The following is a 24,889-nucleotide window of genomic DNA, read 5'->3' as shown; positions in this document are numbered from 1 at the left end:
ATGTAGGCAGTGACTTACTGAGTCTTGGGGAATTTTCTATTATAGCAGCACATCAAGACTGCTCTTTGTGGCAATTCTGGTGATGGGTATGAAGGAAAATGCAGTTCCAGATGTCTATATTTTAACAAATCTGGGTGATACCAATATGCAGCAAAGTATGGAAATTGTGAGCTAACTGTATCACAAGGAAAAAAACCACCATCCACCTTTGGTTTGTTCCATAAATTGGAAATGATACAGGGTAAGCACGTAGCCAACTATATAGCAGTCAGTATGTACCTAGTGAATGGTAGCTCTTACGTTGTTGTTATTTCATCGTTAAAGCAAAAATGAATTAAACATCACGGACGGGAGGGGAACGACTTCCACTGTGACTACCTGGAGACCCAAGGTTTCAACACACGCTACTGGTACAGCCAGTTTTTTATATTCATGTACTTCTTATTCATAAAAGAAAAGAAGAGTAGAACATCTACTCCCATTTCCCATGCAAAATGTTCTTTAATAAGAATTAAAATACATACATGAGCACAATTATTAATCATGAGCAGTTACTGAAAATGATTCAAAATGCCATGTCACTTGGCATCTCCTTAATATCATATTCATCATCAGATATTTCTGTCACCAAAGCATTCAAATTGTTAGATAAATCTCTGCCTGGGGGAAATATAAACCATGGCTTCTTTAATGAATGAAAACTAAGTGATTCCCCACAGTATATTGCCAGACTCACTGGAAGTAAAAATAACTAATTAAATAATCTCTTTTTAAAATAGGCCTGTGTCTGGCAGGCACTTTTCTTCATTGTGGTACAAAATGGGGATCTCCTATGGAAAAATCTCGTATTAACACTTTGATAAACCAGATTACAACTCTGAAAAGCGCCTTTATAATCAAGTTTCTTGCCCAATTTAATATCTGAGTAATCCTATCTTTAGGTTAGATAGAGATGGAGTTTTAGCTGGTGGCAATTTTGTTTCAGTTATCAAAGAAATCTCATTTCCTTGACTCCATAACTGAGAGTAAAGTAACAAACCATTTCCCCCCAAACTGAATAATACCTGGTTCCCGTATCTTCGGCATAACTTTTCTGTCTCATCATGACTTATTTTTCCAATCAATATGAAAAGAAAGTTAATATTCATTGTTTCAGATCTCCAAGGACATAAGGGGGACGTATTAGGGGAGAAAAAAATCATGAAATGCCCTTAGCACCCAGCTAACTACTTTTCATGATCTGATTTTGAGATATAAGAAAACCACGCGTGAATACTGGTTTCTTATGAAGTGTCATATAAAAAAAGTAAAATGAAGAGACAGTTTCAGACAAAAAGTAATGTATGATAAACTCAGGAAATGTACATCTGTGCACAGAGGTTGTCAAAAATCACATGATAAAAAACTTCAGATGATGCCATAAAACATTCTGGTTTATTTGTTCCATATCAGGAAGTGTGGCTTACACTTTGGCACAGAAGCCAGCAGGGGGGCAAACAGGCACTTAAAATCTCTGAAGAACTGAGTGATTATCTCTTCTTTTGCAGTTTCCTTTTCCTCAAGTCATGAACCTCAGTAGTGCCTAATGCTAGGCTCACCACTGGTTGAAACGGGGCTAGAAGGAAGCTTGATAAAACACTACTTCCTTAAGTATCTTATCTTTATTACAATGGTTGTTAATGTAACACCTGAGTTCAGGGTTCTGGTTTTTTGTTTTGTTGTTTTGTTTTTAAACTCTCTCTGATCACACAGATGTCACTGCATGGAATCATCTAAGAAATGCTATGTTTTTCTCTCTCATTACGAATTATTCATGACTAGAGTTTCCACTTACAGAGATAAGAAGTATTAAAAATTCTTGACTCTTCTATTGTTTTCTTTTCCCTGGAGATAGGCAAATGCCCTCTTGACTGAAAGAGGGAAATTTTTTTTCTTACTGAAAACAGATTAGGAGAATTAGAAAACAAAGGTAATTTGACCACCTGAAACTAGGGCATAATTTATTTACATTTGGCTTTTGTCACAGAGAAATGTCATGAATATGATCTTTTTGAAGTTTGATTTCACTCTCTGAAAGCGGTTAAGGGTCAAATATAGTAAGCACTAAGTTGAAGACTATGACAAATATATCAGTAGCAGAAGAATGGTAATAATAAACAACTGTATTCCTAAGGGGTCTGAATTTTAGCATTAAGACTGTTAGTGAGTCCTCACTCAGTACGTGCTAGCAAGTAACAGAGAAAGAGACAGGCCAGCAGTCTCCCAAGTACATCAAGCTGTCTTAATAACTAAGAATGATACTGTGCTGGAGTCCAAAGGAGGCATTAGGATTAGAAAGATGGCATTACCCCAGTTGATACACCCTGGGTGCTGAGAAGCCCTTGAGGGTCTGGGTCTAACCTTCCAACTTTCTGGCTTCATTATCGTCTGTCTTATGGTTACAAAGAGTGAGAAGGGAAAAGACTAGCAGGTGTTTCAGAAGTTTCTGTCTGGAAAACACTTCAAAACAACACAAATTGATATGTTAAAATTGAACTGCAAATAAATGTTTAAATGTTACTCATTGTATTGGCTATTAAATCCTGTGGCTAATTTCATTGCTTAAGTAATTCTCCTACTTGCTTTTCTTGTCTCATTCAGAGTACTGCCAAAGCTTGGGGCCCATTGCCCATACATCTGCCTTCTACCGGATGGAGTCCCCCTCACTGGTCTTACAAATTGCATTCTGAATAAACTTTCTGAAAACCTGACCATTTCACTCTTTGGATTATATTCTCTTTCAGTGGATCCACATTGCTCAAAAAGTAAAAGCCATCCTCCTGGGTGCTTGAAATTTATCTTGGTCTGGGTTTTACTTAGACGACAGCATAGGAAATGTTTTTGCAGCTCACATCCCTGTCATTTTCTTTCCTGTCTCAGCCTTCGCTCAAGTTGAATTAACTGTGCCAATTCAGGGTTCTAAAAAGACTGTAAGCGTACTTATGTCACAGATAGAACTTTGCATTTAATAATATGTTTTCATGCATTTAATGAATTTATTAATCTTTCTTTCAAATTGGGTTGGAAATTCTTCCAGGACAAGGGTTATTGGGTCCTGTCTGTTGGACTATGTATTGCCTGCAAATTCCACTATTGCCTGCTAGTAAGAGATGCTGGAAAACATTATTTGATTAACTCATCTGACACTCATGATAACAGCGAGAGTGATTCTCTATCCAGCAATGCAAACACTTTGCTGTATTTTATTCATTATTACTTCAAGCTCATATTACCAGTTTTCCACTTCCAATATTCTATCAACGGAAAGAAGTACTATTTAAATATTGCATTCCCTCTAGATGAACATTCCATTTATTTTTGTTCCCCTTCCAAAGGTATACATCTTTCTTTTCTCTCACAGATATTACTGAAGAGTAAAAATGAACCCTGCACATATGTATTGCAAAGAAAAATGTGTCAGGCATTGCAACCTCAAACTAAGCCAACGAATAGTAGTTTCACTTTGAATTTTAAGAGAGGCAACTGAGGCTCAGAGAAGTTAAGTAACTCCCCTAAAGTCAAAGAGCCAGGATTTGGCCTCAGATGCATCTCTTACCAAAGGGTCATGATAAACACTGTGATAGAATGTGCTGGGACATTCTGTTTGCTGCATATGCCTTAAGCAGTGTGGAGAAGTGATGAAAAATGATGAGCACAGAACCTGGCCATCATGTTTAGAAAGATAAATAGTAGTCACCTAGCTCACTCTGTGTTCCTTGTCATTGTTTCTGCCATGACTTGTGGACTGAAGGTTCAACACAGACTGTTGTTACTCATTCAACATTTAACAAGTATCGATATCAATATCAAATATCAAAACAAATAGCAAATGTTGAGATTCTTTATGCAAGGCAGAGGCATTATATTTCATGCCTTGGTCTTTTAAGGTTCAAAGTGATTATACAACTAAGAGTAGCTTAGTAGAAACTAATTTAAAGTTAGCATCATTTTAAAACTTTATGCACAGTAGAGGACTATGGCAAACTGCCTACCTCAGGGACTTCCATAGCTTTCTTTTTCCTCTCTCTCTCAGTATTTATTTTCTTGCTGCAATATAGGAACAGCTTTTATATTTGCACTTATAAGAAAGCCAATTATAGCATAGGACATTCTTCTCCACTTAACAAATGCCTCAGGATAAACTGTAGAAGGAATTGCTTTCAATGCTGACATCTTCCAACATGAAATTAGCATCTCGGTAAGTATCCTTGTCTAACTTATAATACAAAAGTAAATGTCTATGTATAATTTCCAAAATTTTTATCATTAGTCTATCAAGAAACTTGGGTCCTAACCTAGAATTATTTCTGTAGTGGATATTAACTTTGGTTTTCAATCGCTTTGTATTTTAGATGCACAATAATCTTTAGAACAAATAAGCAAACACTGATTAAACATTCATATGCTCATAAACTTGTATTTCCCCAGTATTTTCTCCTTTCTGTCATATTCACTTTAATATAGAGCCAAGATTCATTATCTGTGCTAACAAATTAAAAAGTAAACATGAGGAAAATAAATCAATCATATTTACTCCACGCACCTCGCAGTCATTTTAAAATTCAGTTTTAATTCCCATTTCTAGTGAGCATAACTAATTAATAACATTAATTATTAACTGAAACATGATATTTGCAGGTTTTAACTTTTATCAATACCCTCTGATTAAGATGGAAGGCTGAAAAAAAATTTCATTTCAACCAGTAATAAAAGCAGCCTTGTAGACAATTTACTTGGCTAGCCAGTTTCTGGAATTTCAAAAACTGTATGTATGATTATATTCTTGAGAGCAGAAGAGCTGTGACTAGAATGCAAAGTAGTCACTCTATTTTACTTACAGGCTGTTAAAAAGTGTAAGACCAATCCTAGGAATTTTTCTAATATTTTTCTTTTTTTAAAACTCCATTTAAATTTGGATTAAATGTGTCTAGTGGTCTGTTCATTATACTTAAATAATTGATAAGCACCTCAATTTTTTTGTTAATCAAAACAGATGAAGACATCTATGGTCTTTCCCTCAAATTCTTATTAAAAACTCAAAGAAGGGGCCCCTGACTGACTTAGTTGGGGGAGTGTATGGCTCTTAATCTAGAGGTCATGAGTTTGAGCCCCACGGTGGGTGTAGAGATTTACTTAAATAAATAAAACAGACAAACAAAAAACAAAGAGAAAACTCAAAGAAATCTTAGACACTCAACTTCTCAGGTTTGTCAAATGGCAGATTTATCCACACAGGTATTTCAGGAACAAGGAAAGGAAATACATCGGAGAAACAATATCTATTCTTGAAAAACTTTAGATCTGAAAAGGGATTTGACTAACAAGACACATGAAAGACACAGGCCAGAAAGAATACAGTAACAATAAGTAAATATTATATGTGTAGTTTTTGATAGTATGCTACCTGTGATGGGTTTAAATGGACTCAATTTCACAAGAAAAAGAAATTAAAACAGTAATTCTATATTTTCCAAGTATTCTTTTATCTATCTATTTATATTACTTTTACAATTACATAAAAAATGTCTAAGCAATAAGGAAGGGTCATTCAAAACAAGTGAAATGTCAATAGTTTTCCAAGTGGACTACGGGATGGTATCATCTATTGCTAAGCACACAGAGATACTCATTAGAAACAACGTGACAGATAACTGTGCCTAGAAGAAGGTAACTGAATTACAAGTATTTTCTAATTAAGGTAGTGTGTGTGTGTTTATGTGTGTGTGTGTGTGAGAGAGAGAGAGAGAGGGAGCCTGAGAGAGAGAGAGATCGAGAGATCGATCCTGTATAATGATCTTATTTATTTTATATTATTCTAAACACGTCTCCACATTTGGGTAGGGTAATCTGTGGGCAGGTACATTGGCTTCTAAACATATGGCCTTGCATAAATAATGGTACAATTCTACTCACTATGGAAAATACGATTGGACAATCTGAATTCACGCATCACTTGCTTTTGCATTAACCAATATTTGTATTCTCTGGATTTAAAAATCATTACTTGGATTGCTTGGCTTAAATTATAAATGCCTGCTAGTAGTAAATTTTTTGAATGGTCATATTACCTAAATTTCTACGTTACTGTTAACTTAATAGACTTCAGTAAGACAAAAAAATCCATTATTTTTACTAGTGTACCATTATTATGTACCACTAACATACCAATTTTAAGATGTATCCCAATTTCAGAGATGTTAATATGTTGAAATAAAAAGGCGTGTATTTTAGAACTGAAGAAATAAGGAAACGTATGTGATTTCTGTCTCTTAAAGTTTATCTTTTCAGTTTTTTTTTTTAAAACAACTCCTTATTCCTGTATTCTTGATATTGCCAAATGAACTACAACTAGGCAGTCCTATAGTTGGTACAGTTAAGCCAGTGCTATAAAATTATTTCTTTCAGGTCATATTTGAATATAAAACTTGTAGGGCTTAATATAAGACTAGGAAAAATGAATTTTTTCCTATTACTGGTTTGTCCATTTAATTGGGCAGAGTTTTATATATTACTTTGAAATATTCACACTCTAGCAGTGCCATTACCCCCTACTACATGAAAAAGTTGTTTTACTTTTTACAATTAGAACAAACACCAGAAGAATGCAGTTAAGGGCTCTGTGGGGACTTTTGTAGTGTTCCATATAATCAATGAACTCACCTAAATTCCTATGATGAAATCCACCTAACTACTCAAAAGGTTAAATGTGTATAAAAAGCTGGTATTTTGCTATGCAAGGAAGAAGAGTTAAGATATACTAAATGAATTGCTTTTCTTCTCAGGCACAATTATAAGCTGATTGCTTTTTTGTGCTGTAAGTAACCTTTTCATGTACAATCCATTGCACTGCTTATTATTCATTAAAAAAATCTACCTCAAGTAAAAATATTGTTATAACCGAGGAATACTAGGTAAGTTGAAATTCATCATTCATGCAAAGAAAACAGAGTAAAAACATAGGGAAAAGAAAAATGCTATGAGATATCTGGAAACAGGCATAAAGAGAGAATGAGAGAGCAAGAAACCCAAGGAGTATACAAGCCTTCTTTACAATTTTGGCTCACACATAATCTTGAATATAACTCTTTTAATAAGAGTAAATAAGGTAAATCCAATAAGTCAGTTTTATTTTGGGTTTTTTGGGTTTTGTTTTGTATTGTTTTTGTAATCAAAAAGCCAGGGAAAGCACCTCGGAGCTATATTTCAAATTTCAAATGTCTTAATATCAATCACTGTGTTACATATTTTGATAGTTTTCTTAGCATCTAGCATAATGCTATTGCCACACTCATACTGCAAAATTCAAGAATTCTAGATGACCAGTCATTTCCATTTTTTATTCCAGTCTAGCACTCAGAGATCTGTGCAAACTTTCCTCCTTAAAACAAAATCAGATAAATGTTAGAATTGTAGGAGACTAGAAAGTTTACACTGTGAGTATATTCTGACTGAAGAACTAAATTCAAAGATAGTCTTAATTAAATGTTAAGTGACAATATTTTGATGCTTTGAAATGGATGTTTCACACTAGTGAAAATATCACTAAGTTAATAGATTATTAACTTAATACTCATTACTCTCCCCCCCAGCTAATGAGTAATCCCCATTTACTTTCTATTTGATGCTACGATTCTGCATGATTAGCATTTTTTCCTTAACTCATATACTAGAGTGGCATTCTTCTAAAGCAACTATGTATATGGCATTGGCAACACAAGCAACTAAGCTGATTATAAACTGTTACATAGATAATAACTGATCTTACAGAAATTGAAAAGGCCCTAGTAAAAGGCAAAGTGAATGTTGCTCAACTTCAGACAGTAACTCCTAGAGGGATATTTTTTAGTCTCTCTCTTATTCCTTGTCTTTTTTTTTTTTTTTTAAGATTTTATTTATTTATTTATTTATTTGTCCGAAAGAGAGAGAGAGAAAGCACACAAGCAGGCAGAGAGGCAGGCAGAGGCGGAAAGAGAGGCAGGCTCCCTGCTGAGCAAGGAGGTCCTTGCTCAGCAGGGAGCCTGCCTGCTGTGGGACTCGATCCCAGGACCCTGGGATCATGACCTGAGCTGAAGGCAGCAGCTTAACCCACTGAGCCACCCAGGTGTCCCTCCTTGTCTTTTAAGAACAGTTTAGTGTCCATAAGTAACTTAGAATATATCATAGGGTTACAGAATTTCTAAATCTTCACTGCTGGTAAGAAGCAAGAATGGGTTCAATAAAAACTCATCACTGCTATACACTAATAATGCTACTGCATTATTAGTTATTAGTTATTAAAGAGAAATTAAGAAAACAATCCCATTTCACTTATAGTTGCACCACAAATAATAAACTTCATTGGAATGGGCTTAACTAAGTTGGTGAAGGATCTGTATTTAAGCAAAAGAACTATAAACATTTTTGAAAGTAATGGAAGATGACACAAACAAATGGAAAGATGTATTCATGGACTAAAAGACTAGTATTGTTAAAATATCCATACTACCCAAAGCACTCTATGAATTTAATGCACTCCCTGTCAAAATACCAACATTTTCCACAGAACTAGAACAAATAATCCTGAAATTTGAGCGGAATCACAAAAGACCCTGAATAGCCATTGAAAAGGAACAAAGCTAGAGGTTTCTCAATCCCAGACTTCAACATACACTACAAAGCTGTAGTAATTAAAACAATATGGTACTGATACATAGATCAGTGGAAGAGAACAGAGTCCAGAAATAAACCCACTTTTCTATTGTCAATTAATCTACTATAAAGAAGGGAAGAATATACAATGAGGAAAAAGGTTCTTTAACAAATGGTATTGGGAAAACTAGACAGTTACATGTAAAAGATAGAAATTGGACCACTTTCTTATACCATACACAAATATAAGCTCAAAATATGTTCAAGACCTAAATGTAAGACCTGAAACCATAAATTTCCTAGAAGAAAACATAGGCAGCAATTTCTTTGACATCAACCCATGAAACATTTTTCTAGATATGCCTCCTCCAGCAAGGGAAACAAAAGCAAACTTAAACCAGTGGAATTACACCAATAATTCCTTCACAGTGACGGAAACCATCAAAAAAATGATAACACAAATTACTGAATAGGAGAAGATATTTGCAAATGATATAATTCATTAGGGGTTAATATCCAAAATATATAAAGAGCTTACACAACTCAACACCAAACAAAATAATCCATTAAAATGAGCAGAGGATGTGAATAGCTTTCCAAAGAAGATATACAGATGGCCAACCAACACATGAAAAGATGCTCAACAACACAATCATCAGAAAAATGCTAATTAAAACCACAATGAGATATCACTTTACAACTCTCAGAATGGCTAAAATAAAAAAGACAAGAAGACCAAATGTTGGGGAGGGTGCAGAGAAAAAGGACCCCTTGGGCAATGTTGGGATGCCAACTGGTATAGCCAATGTGGAAAACAGTATTGAAGTTTCTCAAAAAATCAAATCTAGAATTATCACATAATCTAGTAACTCCACTACTAGGTATTCACCCAAAGAAAATGAAAACACTAATTTGAAAAGATACATGCTACATGTACCTCTATGTTTATTGTGGCATTATTTACAATAGCTAAGATATGGAAATGACCTAAGTGTCCACTGATGGATGGATAAAGAAGGTATGGTGTACACACACACACACACACACACACACACAGTGGAATATTACTCAACAATAAACAAGAATGAGATTTCTGTCATTTGAAACAGCATGGATGGACCTAGAAGGTAAAATGCTAAGCGAAATAAATCAGAGAAAGACAAATACCATGTGAATTCATTCATATGTGGAATTTAAGAAACAAAATAAATGGACAAAGATATAAAAAAAACCAAACTGGAGGTTGCTAAGGGGGGATGGGCAAAATAGATAAAGGTGATTATGAACACACTTAACTTGGATGAGCACTGGGCAACACACAGAATTGTTGAATCAGCATATTTTGCACTTGAAACTAATGTAACACCACATGTTAATTATATTTGGATAAACAAGGAACATCTGATTGGCATTAGGGAAGGAAATTTGCTAGTTGATTCCATAAAACCATGTGTATAAAAGTACAGATTTGGACACTAAGTGTGATGACTCTGGGAGGGCAACTGTAGGCTCATACTCCCTGGGTCTATTGGTTTCACTGGTTTTGTTCTCGGCTGGCACAAACATTGAAATCTAGTATTGTTATGATCTGTAAGTAGCTTTTCTCAGTGTTAACCCAAGGATTAAAAATAATGAAACACATCTCATGATACTGCTTTCTTTAAAATATTGCTATTTTAGAGCAAAATAGGCTTTCTTATGCCATGTTAAATGGTATGTAGTAAGATGTACATGTAAAAGCATATTATTTATTCATCTTTGTATATGCTTTAAAATGTTTGTGTGTATTCTATAATGCATGCATTAATACTGAAATTGTGTATCTACTTTATAAATAAGTAAACTTGTTTGGGGATGTAAAAAAAAACACACTGCTAATAAAACCCTGTAAATACAATGACAAAAATATGGCTTAATAGTATCACGTTCTGCTATTTTACTTACATGTTTTTACACATGGAATGAGAGATCAAAACTCAGCAGAAAGGCCAGAAATAGACATTCAGTGAAAATGTCTTATTAACAGCTTTTAATTCCAAAAGCTTCAGCCATATTATACAGGAGGAAAGGAGTATCTTTTGAAAAAAATAAGCCATTAACTCAGGGTTCTGAACATTTTTTTATGCTCTGGATTCTTTTATCAGTCTGGTGAAGACTAGAGGCTCTCCTCAGAATACTTTTGTTCGGTGTATAAAATGAAATACAGAGAAATGCAATGTAATTACCAAACTATTGAACAATGGATGATATAGTAATATATGTGCTTTTCTATTAACACATTAAATAACCAAGTTATTGGGAAGTCTACTATAGTTTGATATTAATAAAAATGTATGTTTTTCAGACATGTGCAACAAGTAGACTGTGGTATAAAAATATCTGTGATTTCTATCAGTGAAAAAGTTGTTGGTACTCTTAGTATTACGATCTGTAGTTGCCAACATTTTTCCATCAACATAATTAATGGAAATTCTACATCGCAGGTAGCCATTTTGATTTTCTTATCAAAGGAAGCAGACACCTTGAACTCTATCCATCCATCTTTTGACGGTTCTGTACCCTTGGTTAAAAGCTGCATGAAGCATCTCGAACGGTGGGACCAAGAATATCCTTACATTAATCCCTGCTGGAAAGTGCTCATGTTCTGTTAAACTGAAAACTATTCACAATAGTAGAGTCTATGAAAATTCTAATGGGATGGGAAACGGTATTATCAAGTTACTGCCGAAAGGATATGAAGCAATATTTATATACCAAATAGTTGTTTTATGGATGTTTAAAAAATTGTGTGTCTGCCTGGGTGTACCAGAGAAAATATAAAGGGAATTTTATTTTGAACAAACCACCACAAATATCCTTGGGTTTCTTGGAGCTAAGAGCTGCAGTTCAATTTCTTGGTATTTTGTAGTTAGATAATAGTGCTGAGTATTTATAGGCTTCCTTATATAACTATAGTTCTATCCATTTTTCTTGTCAGAAGAGTTTATTTTCTGTCCCTGCTCCTGTTTTCCTTGAATTTTAGTATTGGATTTACTGACTTTGCTCTGGCTCTACTTCTTTTTATAGAACCATATTCCTCAAGTTCAATTTATTTTTAAGTTGGATACTTTATGTGTCCATTCCCTTTAGAGCTCTAAAAAGAATGTGTATTATTGACCAGATAAAGCTATTAAGGTAACTATTATGAAATTTATTTTTAGGTCCTTGGCCACCTTAATGGCTCTTTGGGGTTTAAGATAGGCTCAAAGTAGAGTGCACCATAACCTGGGAGGAGTGTCTGTGGCTATTACTTCTCATTCAACACCTGCTCAATCTGGAAGAGCTGCAATCTGGCATTCTCTTCTACCACCAACTATAATTACTTAAGGGTCATTAATGGCTTGAGGCTCCAAATTAAAAAGTCTTTCCTTAAGTATACATTGCCTTGACCAGCTTTTATTTTTGGAAACACTCTTTTCCTTGCTCTCTCAGGTTTTTCTTTTCTTTCTATTTTTCTGATTTTGCTTTTATTTTATTACCTGCCTTAAATTCTATCTTTAGCAATCTCCCTTCAATCTTATCACTTCACCATTCTCATCGAATCCAATCTTAATCTGCATTTTAATAACTAGCTTAGCAGGATGTGCCAATTGTGCTTGCACTTAAGTATGTCTTATGCAGGAAAGGGATCTGTTGTATTCCTAGCCTTCAGCTGAAGAAGGTAGCTTTGAAGATAAAACTCAAAACATGTATGTGACTCTTTGTCTTACATGCTGCTGGAAGCCATCACTTTTTAAGTCTCTGATTTGCTTGAAAACTGTGGCAAGGGTCATGCCAGTTGTTGGTATATCTGCCCATGTTAGCTCCATTCTTGCCAGTAAAATTTTAGTGCAACTATTTGAAACCCTTGGGATTTTAGGAAATCATGGAAAAATTGTCTACATTTGGCAAAAGATCAGAAATCACCTATATTCTTGCCTTGCTCCTATTTGAGAAAAGCATTTAACTCTGCTCTTTGGTGAATGTGATAAAGGGAGAGACCATTATAGTTTGTGTCTCAAATTTCTCCATTATGAAATAAGCATTTCATACCCATTTTGATAATTCAAACCCCAAATTTTACCTAAGCACCTCATAATGCCATGTTAACATGTGTAGAAGATAATGACTAGCCCACAAATGACATTTGGGGATTTAACTATGTCCAAAGTATAAATTCATTAGATGAGTTCTTTTCTAGTGGTTTCCTTATAGACTTTTTTCTTTTTCTTTTTTTTTTTTTTTGAGAAAGAGAGAGGGGCAGAGCAAGCATGAGTGGAGGAGGGATAGAGGGAGAGGGAGAAGCAGACTAACCACTGAGCAGGGAGCCCTAGGGACATGGGGCTCAATCCTAGAACCATGGGATAATGACCTGAGGTGAAAGCAGATGCTTAAACTACTGAGTCATCTGAGTCATCTAGGCACCAAGGTTTTGTTTTTGCTATATTGTATATACTTTATTTGAATTCTTACTTTTATCTTTTCTTTTTTTAACTTTTTTTTTTTTAAAGGAGAGGAACAGTGAGGTTGAAAAGATTGACATTTTCAGTCTGAGAAAAATAAAATATTTTTCAATCGTACAATTTTAAATTTTATGAGGATGAAATCAAGTTGTCTTGCTCCCAAACACCCCTGATCTCTGCAAACTTCATCTTTGAATTAGGAAATATTAGAATGAGCTTTATGCTGGAGTATAAATGCCGGACTAAACATTAACCCCTGAACATACGCTGTTTAGCGCGTAATGGGAATGTTCATATAATTGGAAAATCAAGAAGATTTTATTGGATGTTTCAGTAATTATTTGCAATCAAGTACAAAACTGTCAGGTAATGAGAATCTGATTGAATTTGTTTGAGGAATTTAACAAGTCCCAGGGGGTCTATTTGAGCATTTTGCAGATATTTATTTTCTACTGTTCCTTTATTAGATCATCACTTTAAGGTACAAAAGGTAAACTTTCAAAGTGATATGTCTGTACAAAACTGTTGGGCAACATTTGGAAAAATATACCCAGAGGCATCTGATTGAAGATGGAACTTGTATGTCAGACACAGAAAATCCAATTTGGTTTTGTCATTGAGTCAATTTTTTGTGTTTATTGTTGCAAAGACTTCATCTTCAGTAATGCTGGAATCATTTCTTTCCTTGAGGGCTATTGATATACTTGCACAGTATTCTGTTTTGTTTTGTTTTAAAACTTCTTGTCACATCTTTTTAAAAAAGACTGTGAGAAATTAGGTTCAGATAATTATTTATACTCGAGTATTTATAGTTATGGTTGTTCCCATTTATATCTCTATATATTTATGGCTAGACTTTAAATATTATGTATCTTAGATTTAACATTATATAATTAATCCTGAATATAAACCTTTTTATCAATCCATAGTTGGCTTCTTAATTTTTTATTATGTTTGCAAAAGGTGACAGCTTAAGGCAAACCATCCTTTTTCTGTCCTATTAGATTTCTGGATTAATTCCTAATTTTATGTATTTCAAGGAAAGTAATCTGAAATTTATGTCAGGTGATGCTTTAAAAGACAAAAATCATTGTTAAAGCATGCCAGACATTTCAAATTTCTAAAACAGCAGATTTTTTTTTTATCTGCAATAAAACTAGGATTCGAGTTAATGATTTTTTTTGTACTACATTAATTTAGGAAATTCTTTCATTCTTTTTTCTTCTTCTTCTTTTTTTTTTTTTTTTTTTTGCCTTCTTGCTATATTTACAAAAGTTAGTCTAGTTTGCTGTTTTAAAAATTCCTTATGGTTGGGGCGCCTGTGTGGCTCAGTAGGTTAAGGCCTCTGCCTTCGGCTCAGGTCATGATCCCAGGGTCCTGGGATCAAGCCCCTCATCGTGCTCTCTGTTCAGCGGGGAGCCTGCTTCGTCCTCTCTCTCTGCCTGCCTCTCTGTCTACTTGTGATCTCTGAGTGTCAAATAAATAAATAAAATCTTAAAAAAAAAATTCCTTATGGTTGCACAAAATGACAGCTCATGAGATGGATTTTTAATATGTGTATGTTGTTTGCCATTAACTGGTCTTGACCCCACATTGTCAGGGCCTAAAAGGAAACTGAACATCCTAAAAATCTCATCATATAACAGAGAAATCAAAAGCATCCTCTAAATATTAAGATTCTAAAGGACAAAGGGTATCCTGTGCATGTCATCTTTCTTATAAAATTCCCCTCTCCATCACCCTCCATTTGGTACCTGCTATACATTCTTCTGGAATCAATTCAAATGTCATTTCCTTAAATCCCAAAACAGAGGGGCGCCTGGGTGGCTCAGTCTGTTAAGCCTCTGCCTTCGGCTCAGGTCGTGATCTCAGGGTCCTGGGACTGAGCCCCGCATCGGGCTCTCTGCTCGGCGGGGAGCCTGCTTCCTCCTCTCTCTCTCTGCCTACTTGTGATCTCTGTCTGTCAAATAAATAAAATCTAAAAAAACCCCAAAAAACAAAACAACAACAACAACAAAAAATCAGACAGGCACCGTGTAACGGCTCCCTTTTCTTTGCATTCATAGCACTCATCATGCTTTATAATTAGATATATAATTCTTGTTTTTCTCTCTCACTAATCTATATATGTGTATATATATATATACATATATATACATACATATATATATACTCCATGAGAGTAGGAACTGAATTTATTTTAATTACCATTTTGTTCCAGCTCTTCTGGGTGGCTACTGTTGGATGTAATTTGCTGAATGAATGAATTCATTCATATATGTTCTCAAAAACTGTACACACTTATGCTAAGAAAAAAAATCAATAAATATTTGTGGCTAGTTTACTTGATTACATGATTGAATGAATACATTTACTATATTATAATAATGAACTCTGTAATTTTCTTACTAAATTTGTATGTGTATTAATTCTCATTTTTACTTCCTGATAGATAACCTCTTATTTTTAATATTCTTTACTTTGTATCAGATTTTGTTTATATTTTCTTTTGGATCTATGTCATGCCTGGACATAACAGAGTAGAAATGTAGTGTTATATGGCATAAAACTATAATCTTTGATCATCCATGTAGAGTAAAAAAATACTGGAATCTGTTACCCCACCATTAGTTTCTTTTTACAATTCACTAAAATACCTGATCAAACAGCCGTGTTAGCTTACCATAATTACAAACATGAAAACATAGATAACCTGGGAAACAAACTGAGGGCTGCTGGAGGGGAAGGTGATGGACATTAGGGAGGGCATGTGATGTGATGAGCACTGGGTGTTATACACGACTAATGAATCACTGAACACTACATCAAAAATAAAAAAGAAATGAAATTAGGTGTTTGCGGTTCTGATGTATGTGGTGATGTCATTTTTAAAATAAAACACAGCAACCCCTATTTCCTATAATGGTTTGGTTGGATTCATATTTTTTTATTAAAATTATAGTAATGCCAAGTTTTTCCTAAATTATTGCACTACTAAAACATGGTATGCAAGACATTGTAGCTGGCTTCTACACAAGTTGTTCTCAAGTACATAGTTACTAAAGATAGGTTAGTTGTTTGAGTACAAAAAATTAAAATCGCACAAAATTCTAACAAAAGAAAAGATGGGATCACTGGCATTGGCTTTTCAAATAACTCAAAAATCCTTGTGTCCTTCTATTTATTAATGCAATTATTTATTTATTTACAACATTTACTGACCTACAATTTCACTAGGTACTTTATAAATGCTACTAATTTTGATCTACCTATTTATATAAACCAAATGGTTATATTAATTCCACTGATGGATGAGAAATCTGAAGTCCAAAAAGGGCAACAAATTTATCCAGACATTAGTTACAAAGAGGAAAATCTAGAGTTTATGCCCCAGTTCTATCTGAATGCAAAGCCTGTGCTCTTTCCTCTTACTCTTCTGACACTCGCCAAGGCCACTCCTCAAGTACAAATGTTCTCACAGCGTACAGTGTAGCAAACAGTGCTCCTTTCATCCTGCAAGGAGCAGGCCCCATCACACTTATGCTTAGAAGTAAGTGCAGGATCTTGCAGCTGCAGTGCTGGGAGGGAAGGCCAGGCCTGGCAGTTTACTTGCCATGTTTACTTAGGCAAATTATTTACTGAGCCCGCTCAGTTTTCTCTGGAAAATGGAGCCAGCGATAAATAGAACCCACTACGAAGAGTGTTAAGAGTGTTAAATAAATCAATATTTAAAGTACTTAGGACAGTCTTGGCACACAGTAAAAGTCTAAATTAAAATCAACATTATCATATGACAGTTGGTGATAGAGTGTTCAGTTATTTACAAAAGCAATAATTAAGTGTTGAGCGTATAAAAGTAAATATCACATAATTTAGTTATCTATACAGTGTTTTAACAATTTTCACTGCATAAGCTTGTACTTGTACAAATGTACTTGGCAGCATTGCTATCAAAAGGAAAGATACACATGTACATTTATAAAGTGTATGCTGTATGTGTTTGTATATTTATACATACTAGCTCATTTGTAACAAAGGCTTAAAGAGTTACCTCTGCTCAAAAAATGAAGATATAGAAACATTAATTTATATTTTTAAAAATATGTTCACATGTATCATCATCTCTTGTCCTTATCACTTTAAAGGTAGAATTCTTAAGGTAAAGCTATAGAATTATCTAGATTATAAAGCTTAGTTTTTTAAAAACTGGATAATTATGACACTCAAGAAACATCACTTAATCCTCAGTTGAAGATTTTGGTTTTAATTTTTAATAAAACTCTCTGAAACCATCCAAGTCTTAATACTTTTTTGCATAATAGTTTGGGGATGTTGCATTATAAGAGATCCCTTGGTAACTATTTTAATTTCCAGAAATAGTATCAGTGATGAAAATGAATTTGAGTGCCATTTCTGAAATTTAATCATGTCACACTTAAATACCCTCCAGGGAAATGTATATGGCTATTGTGGGCCACATAGTCCAATCAATGAAAACAATCCTAGTTATTTTTAGATTAGTAAACTAAAGTGCTATCAATTTCCATTGTGTTTACTTTAGTTTAAACATCACGTTCTGTTAAACATACACAGCAATGCCTATCTTTTCTTACGAGAATAGGTTTCTATTCCAGTATATCATCATTTCCTTTCAAGCTGTGTATGAAAATGGCTGAACGCTTGAGCTTATATCATTTAAAAACAATAAGGAAATATAAATTAGGACTTTATAATTAATAGAATTGCTGTAATACTGTAATAAATAGTCTGAGCATGTCTATATGATTTTCACCTATCATTCAAATGTTACTTCAATTAAAATTACAAATAATCAAAATTAAATTCCCCATAATAGATAAATGAAAAATAAAGCTAGAAATAAATGAGATCTGCCAAAGTAAGTGATAAGCTATATAAACAATACTTGGAAATCTAAACTAAAATATTTAAATCAGAGGTATTATTGCCTTAGCCTACCTACAAATATAATTAGCAAATAATTACTGAAAAAATTATAGGAAACTTTTTTGCCCAGTATTAAAAACTTTTGTTATTAACATTTAAAATATTACATTTACTGAATGTGTTTGATTGGTGATTGATCTGGATAATAACAATTATTACTACATAACTGGACATCATGTTATAATCAATAGGGTTAAGTATAAATTTCTTCCTTTAAAGTAAAAAGTGCATAATAGCTATATTAATTAAAGACATACATTATGAGAAAGAATTCACATAGATTTTTAAATGGTATTTATTAAAGTACTATCTTAAACATCTTTTTTTTAACTGCTTGACTGAAAATTTAAAAATACATTGAAGTTTTAAATATGTAGTATCTCACTAATATTAAAAAATATTTCACTTAATTGCACTGGCAAAGGTAATCTTTTCTTTTTAATTCAATTAGCCAACATATAGTACATCATTAGTTTCAGGTGTAGAGTTCAATAATTCACCAGTTGCATATAACACCTAGAGCTCATCACATCACATGTCCTCTTTCATGCCCATCTCCCACATTGGCAAAGGTAGTCTTAATAAACTGCTTAAAATTGAAGAGCATGCAAAAATGAGGGAAAGTTAAGAGAAAGGTTAAAAATACGGGAAAAGCAAATCTTTATGATGGTGTCTAAACAGACATCAAGATCAGTGTCAACACCATTCAAAGAGTTATACCCCAAATTACCACTTTTATATTTTCAAGTCTTGCAGTGGTAGTTAGATCACAGCATTCATATGTGTCTACCTGATATTTGAAATGAAGAAGAAATAAATAATGATCTAAGATAAATTATCAAGACATGTGGATGCAGAAGTGGCCTAAATGGAGGAACAGAGTCTTTGTTTACTTCTTTTATTTAAAATCTATCTGCATAACCCTATTGCAAAGCAGAATTATAAAAGATTTTATTAAAGTCAAAATAATTTCAACTTGCAGTATGATTTACAGAGTATCAATTAATATACCAAATTATATTTCATTATACTAGCAAAAGCATCTTTGGCATAGTACTCAAAAAATGAGAAGTCAGGTAAAAAATAACTTGATGGGGGGGCACCTGGGTGGCTCTGTGGATTAAGCTGCTGCCTTTGGCTCAGCTCATGATCTCAGTGTCCTGGGATGGAGCCCTTCATCGGGCTCTCTGCTCGGCAGGGAGCCTGCTTCCCCCTCTCTCTCTGCCTGACTCTCTGCCTACTTGTGATCTCTCTCTCTGTCAAATAAATAAATAAAATCTTAAAAAAAAATAACTTTATGGTAATTGAGGACACTGAGAAGTCAGATATCATTTCTTCACTTAACCCAGAATGCTAGGTTCATTCATTCATTCATTTAGCAAATGTCTCTTGAGCACCCACAGTTTGCTAGTTCTCTTCTGGCAACTGTGATCAGAACAGTACACTACCTCCCTTGTGGAGAATATACTCCATCGGAGGAACAGTCAACAAACAATATATAAAAGTAAAAATATGATATGTTAATGATTAATGCTAAGGAGAAAACCTATAGCAGAGAAGGGGATGGGTGTGTTTTGGTGTGTTGAGGTAGGGAGGTAGAAAGGCTGAGGAAAGCCTCACTGGGAGGACGCCTTTAGGCAAAGACCCAAAGGACGTACTAGAGTGCTCATAGCATCATAATAGAGTATTATAGAAAAGGGGAGATGGGAATGGGAATGCTGTAGGGCATGGATGTGCCAGGTGTGGGCCAGGCATGTGTCAGGAGAGCAGCGTGGCTGAAAGAGTGCACAAAAAAGGGAGAGTCCCAGGACGCCTGGGTGGCTCAGTGGGTTAAGCCGCTGCCTTCGGCTCAGGTCATGATCTCAGGGTCCTGGGATCGAGCCCCGCATGGGGCTCTCTGCTCAGCAGGGAGCCTGCTTCCTTCTCTCTCTCTCTGCCTGCCTCTCTGCCTACTTGTGATCTCTGTCTGTCAAATAAATAAATAAAATCTTAAAAAAAAAAAAAAAAGGGAGAGTCCCATGAGATGTGGTCACAGAGGTCAGTGAATACGGCAGAGGCACAGGCAGGTCCTACTGGCCTCAGGAAAGAGGGGGACTGTAAGATTCACTTGGTTTGAGATCAGAAGTCTGTGGAAGATTCTGAACTGCTAGGTGATGTGTGTTGACGTTTGCTATAACAGGCTCCCTCTGGCAGCAGAGTTAAGAAGCACATGTAGAAGGAAGGAAGGGCCTCTCTGTAGTAGAAATGTCTCATGGGAACTTTTTATGTCTCTTGATAAACTTTTTTTGGTCACCTCCTTTACCTTAAAATTCTCTGCCCATAAGTAAAGACAAATCCCTCCTCCCTGGAGAGAGAAAGACAGAGACAGAGACAGAGAAAGAGAAAGAGAGGTGTGTGTGTGTGTGTGTGTGTGTGTGTGTGTGTATGTCTGTGTCTGTGTATGTGTGTGTATGTGTGTGTGTCTGTGTATGTGTGTGCGTGTGTCCATGGATGTGTTTCCTGGGATGGTTCCCATTTCTTCCTTTCTCTTTTCCGTATCCTTTCTAAAGTTTGTCAGCTAGCCTCTGCTCCTCTTTAGCATTTCATTTTTTCCATTTGTGAAGTGAGAGGGGGTAGAGATACAGAGTCGAGGAAAAAGCAGAGTGAGTCACAGTCCGTCCAGTCTTTTGTTCACAAATGTAGTGCTCTCTCACCAAATAGACATTTAAAATATAATTATACTTTTCAGATCACAAAGGTACTATAAGCCTTATAAGTTGAAAATATACCAAAGAATAAAGATGAAGACACAACTCAACTATAATACAATAGATTTCAAACTACTTCCTTTGTAAAAAAGTTCTGTTCATGTTTTTGTTGTTTTTTTCTTCTGTTGTGCTTAATTTTATTGAATTAAAAGACATAATAAACTGAGGATAAGAAGTATTTTCCTTTCACCTTTATTATAAATACCTCCCAGTTTATTACTTGTGTTTATAGTTTATTACTTTTATATAGATGTTTTTAGTAAATTCTCTTCCTCTGTAATATCTTTTATTATTTATTATTTGGAAGGCATTGAGAATGATTTTATTTTAAAATATGCCAGAACTTAATTAACCCATTGGTAGATATAAGAAAGTAGTAGAGGGAGGGAAGTAATATGAGTGCAGACACCCAAGATTAGGGTAAAAACAGTTTGGATTTGAACACAAGGACATATGGTATCCTCTGACCTACCCAGCATTAAGTCTCCATCATTCTCCCTTTCCTCTTCCTTCTGAAATAACTGCCAAAACAAATGGGCCTCTCCGCCATAACTGCAGGTTTAAGCTGACCCACGGGTAACCCTATGGGACATGACAGAAACTTCAGGAGAAAGATTATAAATCTTACTCAGAGTGGAAGTTGGGCATATTGATTATAATCTATGAGCTGTCAATTTCCAAGATCTTAACCTCAATTAGCTTAGAGCTGGCATCACCTATAACCTGCAGGTGGTTTCTGCGTACCCTGGAGTGAGTGAGTACTTTAAGTTCTCAAAGTTCTCAGTACTTTAAGTTCTACAGCATCACTCTGGTAGAATGCTCTTTCTTACTCTGGATTTCTAACAATTCTATGAAGCCACATAAAAAACCAGAACAGTATCCCCAGAAATCGAAATAGAAGGGAGATTAAAGATCCTTAAATTATTATAAACTCCCGCAAGTCAATACAGTAAAAACAAAGACCTCAATAAGAACATATTTTACAGTGTATCCTAAGTGACTCTTTCTGATCACTTTGTTAGGGCCCAGAGATGCACAGAGAAATGGGAGAATGTCAGAACATATGATGGGTTAAGGAAGTCACCACTGCTTTCATGTTCAAAGAGAAGACTGAGTTTAAATATAAAGATTATATAAATGTAAAACTAAATCAAAGAAATTTATTAAACATAATAGCAAGACACCAGACATAATCTGGTGACAATTAAAACTTCAAGGTCTATTTCAATTTGTTGTTCCATAATCAATCAAGTTTCTTTCTTTTTGAGGGTATTTTTAGATGTGGTGACCTCACCAAAATCTCTGATGGAAGGATAGAATAGGCATAAGTCACCAGTTTCAACAACTAGTTCACAGCAGATGGCTGCCTATGTAGCATTTTAACCTGTAGGCAACTGACTCTCCAGTTGCTCCTTGGCCAATACAACTTCAAGACCTAGGGCTCTTGTCCCAGGGTGCCTACAATTCAGACATCACTTCCTGTTCAGGACATTCAGAGAGCTAGTGCTTGACCACCTCAGAGTGACGCTCATTGATAGGCAGGGTTCCCATGACATGTTCCCTATACACAGTTCTCCTTTGAAGATAATGGGAAGGCCTCATCTTCTTGTTGCTCCTCTGGCTGGGCCTCCTATGGGTCATGTTTGTAGCCAGGCATTGTTTAAGCTCTGCCAAAGTTCTACTACTGTCTAAAAAGTACTTTATTCTGGCACCCGATGTCCGTTTAGGCTGCCAGAAAATCAAATAGTCACTGACATTAGTTTTTTGGTCTTCATCTACTTAATTAAGTGTTCATTTACAGATACCTTGGGGTGTTTTTAGTACACGTTTCAATGCTATGTAGGCAGCCATCTGCAAGTCCCATAAACCAAAGAAAAGGAGAATGCAAGAGCTGTATCTGGTAGCGCCAAGGGTCAAGTGAATCTGAGTTAAGTTAATGTACTGCATGGTCAGTTAAATGCTTTATAGGAAGGTCTCTAGGTTAGTTGACTGGGTAGCCACTAGTCTTTTTGGTTGTATCATCAACCTGCTTACTCAGACTGTCCTTTTCTTCCATTCATCCATGACTGAAAGTTCCTAGGTCAACTCACAATTAATGTCTTCTCCAGTTATTTTTAAGCTTAGAAATCCACCCCCCACATCCAAGATATTTCTTTGATATTCAGGATTTTATTTTATTGAAGTTGTTCAGCATTAGGGTAATGAGCACTCACAGATCCTCATTTTGTTTCTATACTCAATCCAAATCCATCCTTAAGTAATTTTCTCTGTTTTAATTTATAAGCTTTGTCAAAGGGAAAGGAAGAGAAGGAAAGCGACATGTAAAGTTGTTACTCTGGCTAAAAAGGAGGCAGTGTGTGTGTGTGTGTGTGTGTGTGCGCGCACGCATGCACACATCTGTGCTCCTGAACATGTGTAAGCGAAAGAGGAGGTATAGGGTGTTTTTGTGTTTGTCTCATTCAATTCTATCTGAAGAGATATCTTGATTTAGAGGAAAATAGAATGAACTGGAAATCACAAGTTCTGATTCTACATTCCCTCTAGTTCTGCTTCTGTCACTAACTATGAGAGCCTGGGCAAACCACATAGCCTCTATGTCTCAGTTTCTGCATCTGCCTTCTGAATGTGCATAATGTGATGTTCTAATAGTATAATATGTATCAAATCAGTAGAGCTACGGAGTTTCCGTAAGTGTCCAACAATTACTAAGCTATATCATTATTGTCCTCATTAGCACATATTTGTGCCCAATTCTGGTTTCGTCCCACTGACTATAATCCTGTCTTCTGGTTTTTGTTTCTTTTGGGGAAGAAGGGTTGCTTTTTGCTTCTTTGAAAGTACTTCAGACAAATTACTGTCCTAGTGTTTGATATATCATCATAAGACCCTGCTCTCTTAGGCTTCCAAAAAGGTAGTGTGTAAATTTCTTACTAATGTGCGTGCCAGCTCAATACAAATCCTCCTTTTATGGGTGATAGAGGCTATCAGGTTAGAGTGCTTTGAATTTATTGTCTGAAGCAGAGGAGCCCCTCTGGTGGAAATTTAGGTCATACATATACTCAAAAGCCAAAATGGGGTTCATAAGAGAGATGCGCTTGAATCTCTACAGAAATGTTGCCCTCCTTTCAGAACACAAGGTAGCCACTCCTATATCCAGCATGCACTGAGATCTATCCTAGAGAGTATACATAAATCAACAGCATTAACAAGAACAAATATGAAATGTGTCATTTCAATAAATTATGAACTCTAGAAGCAAATTATATTGATTTTGACCCAGATTCCAGAATTAGTGGAGGATATATAAACAACAACAAAAACATATACATATGTGAATACTTACTGTATTGACAATTTCTTCCCATGAATTCACCTGGGCACTCACAGGAATAGTTAGCAACAAGGTCTGTACATATGCCACCATTTTTGCAAGGTTCAGCTTCACATTCATTTATGTCTGAGGAAAATAGAACAGAAAGAGAATTCTTGGTGAAAAAAATGATTAATTATTGGAAGGTGTTAGGCCTTTCAAATAAAACAAAATCTACATAATGCAATAACTTTTGTGTGTTTGTGAGTGTGTAAGTGCGTGTAGTGCTTAAAGTCAACAACTGATTAATAATCAAGTTCAAGTGGAATCGAGAATCCAAATGAAGTACCAACAGAAGCAAACCATTCCCCAATCCTGAAAATAAATATGAATAGTGTGGGGAAATATTCAGTGTATCTTTAGAATTAAATCAAGCAAATTAACCCTGATAGAGAGATGAATTGGTATCACTTACAAAATCTAGAAACCTCCCCTGCAGCAACAACTGCCAATTAACACTGTCTCAGTTCATCTTAATTCATTAAAATTCTAACTGACAGAGATGTTTTAGTTTCTAAATAGTTCGCCTTTGATGAATGCGATGAGAAGCAAATTAGAGTTAATAGCTAAAGCTCGTTACATTAAGCGAAGTATAATAAATGTAAATGATGATCACTTCCTAATCTCATTCAAGGGTTTCTAAAATTAGGATGACTAAA

General features: G+C 35.1%; 1 protein-coding gene across 4 annotated transcripts in view; it reads right to left on the bottom strand.

Annotated features, from left to right (window-relative positions):
* EDIL3 (EGF like repeats and discoidin domains 3) overlaps positions 1–24,889 on the bottom strand; it is a 416,104-nt gene that overhangs the window by 156,613 nt on the left and 234,602 nt on the right. For all 4 annotated transcript variants that reach the window (XR_014310084.1, XR_014310085.1, XM_082724687.1 and 1 more), the window contains one exon: positions 24,204–24,317. Coding sequence is in view for 2 of the 4 variants with exons in the window: in XM_082724687.1 (XP_082580813.1) it covers positions 24,204–24,317 (114 nt within the window). In the remaining 2 variants the exon portion in view is untranslated. The remainder of the gene's footprint in view (positions 1–24,203; positions 24,318–24,889) is intronic.

The sequence above is a fragment of the Mustela nivalis genome (genome assembly GCF_964662115.1).
Source record: "Mustela nivalis genome assembly, chromosome: 3".
Taxonomy (NCBI): Eukaryota; Metazoa; Chordata; class Mammalia; order Carnivora; family Mustelidae; genus Mustela; species Mustela nivalis.
The sequence above is the reverse complement of the archived record's forward strand: the minus strand, read 5'-3'. Positions and strand labels throughout refer to the sequence as shown.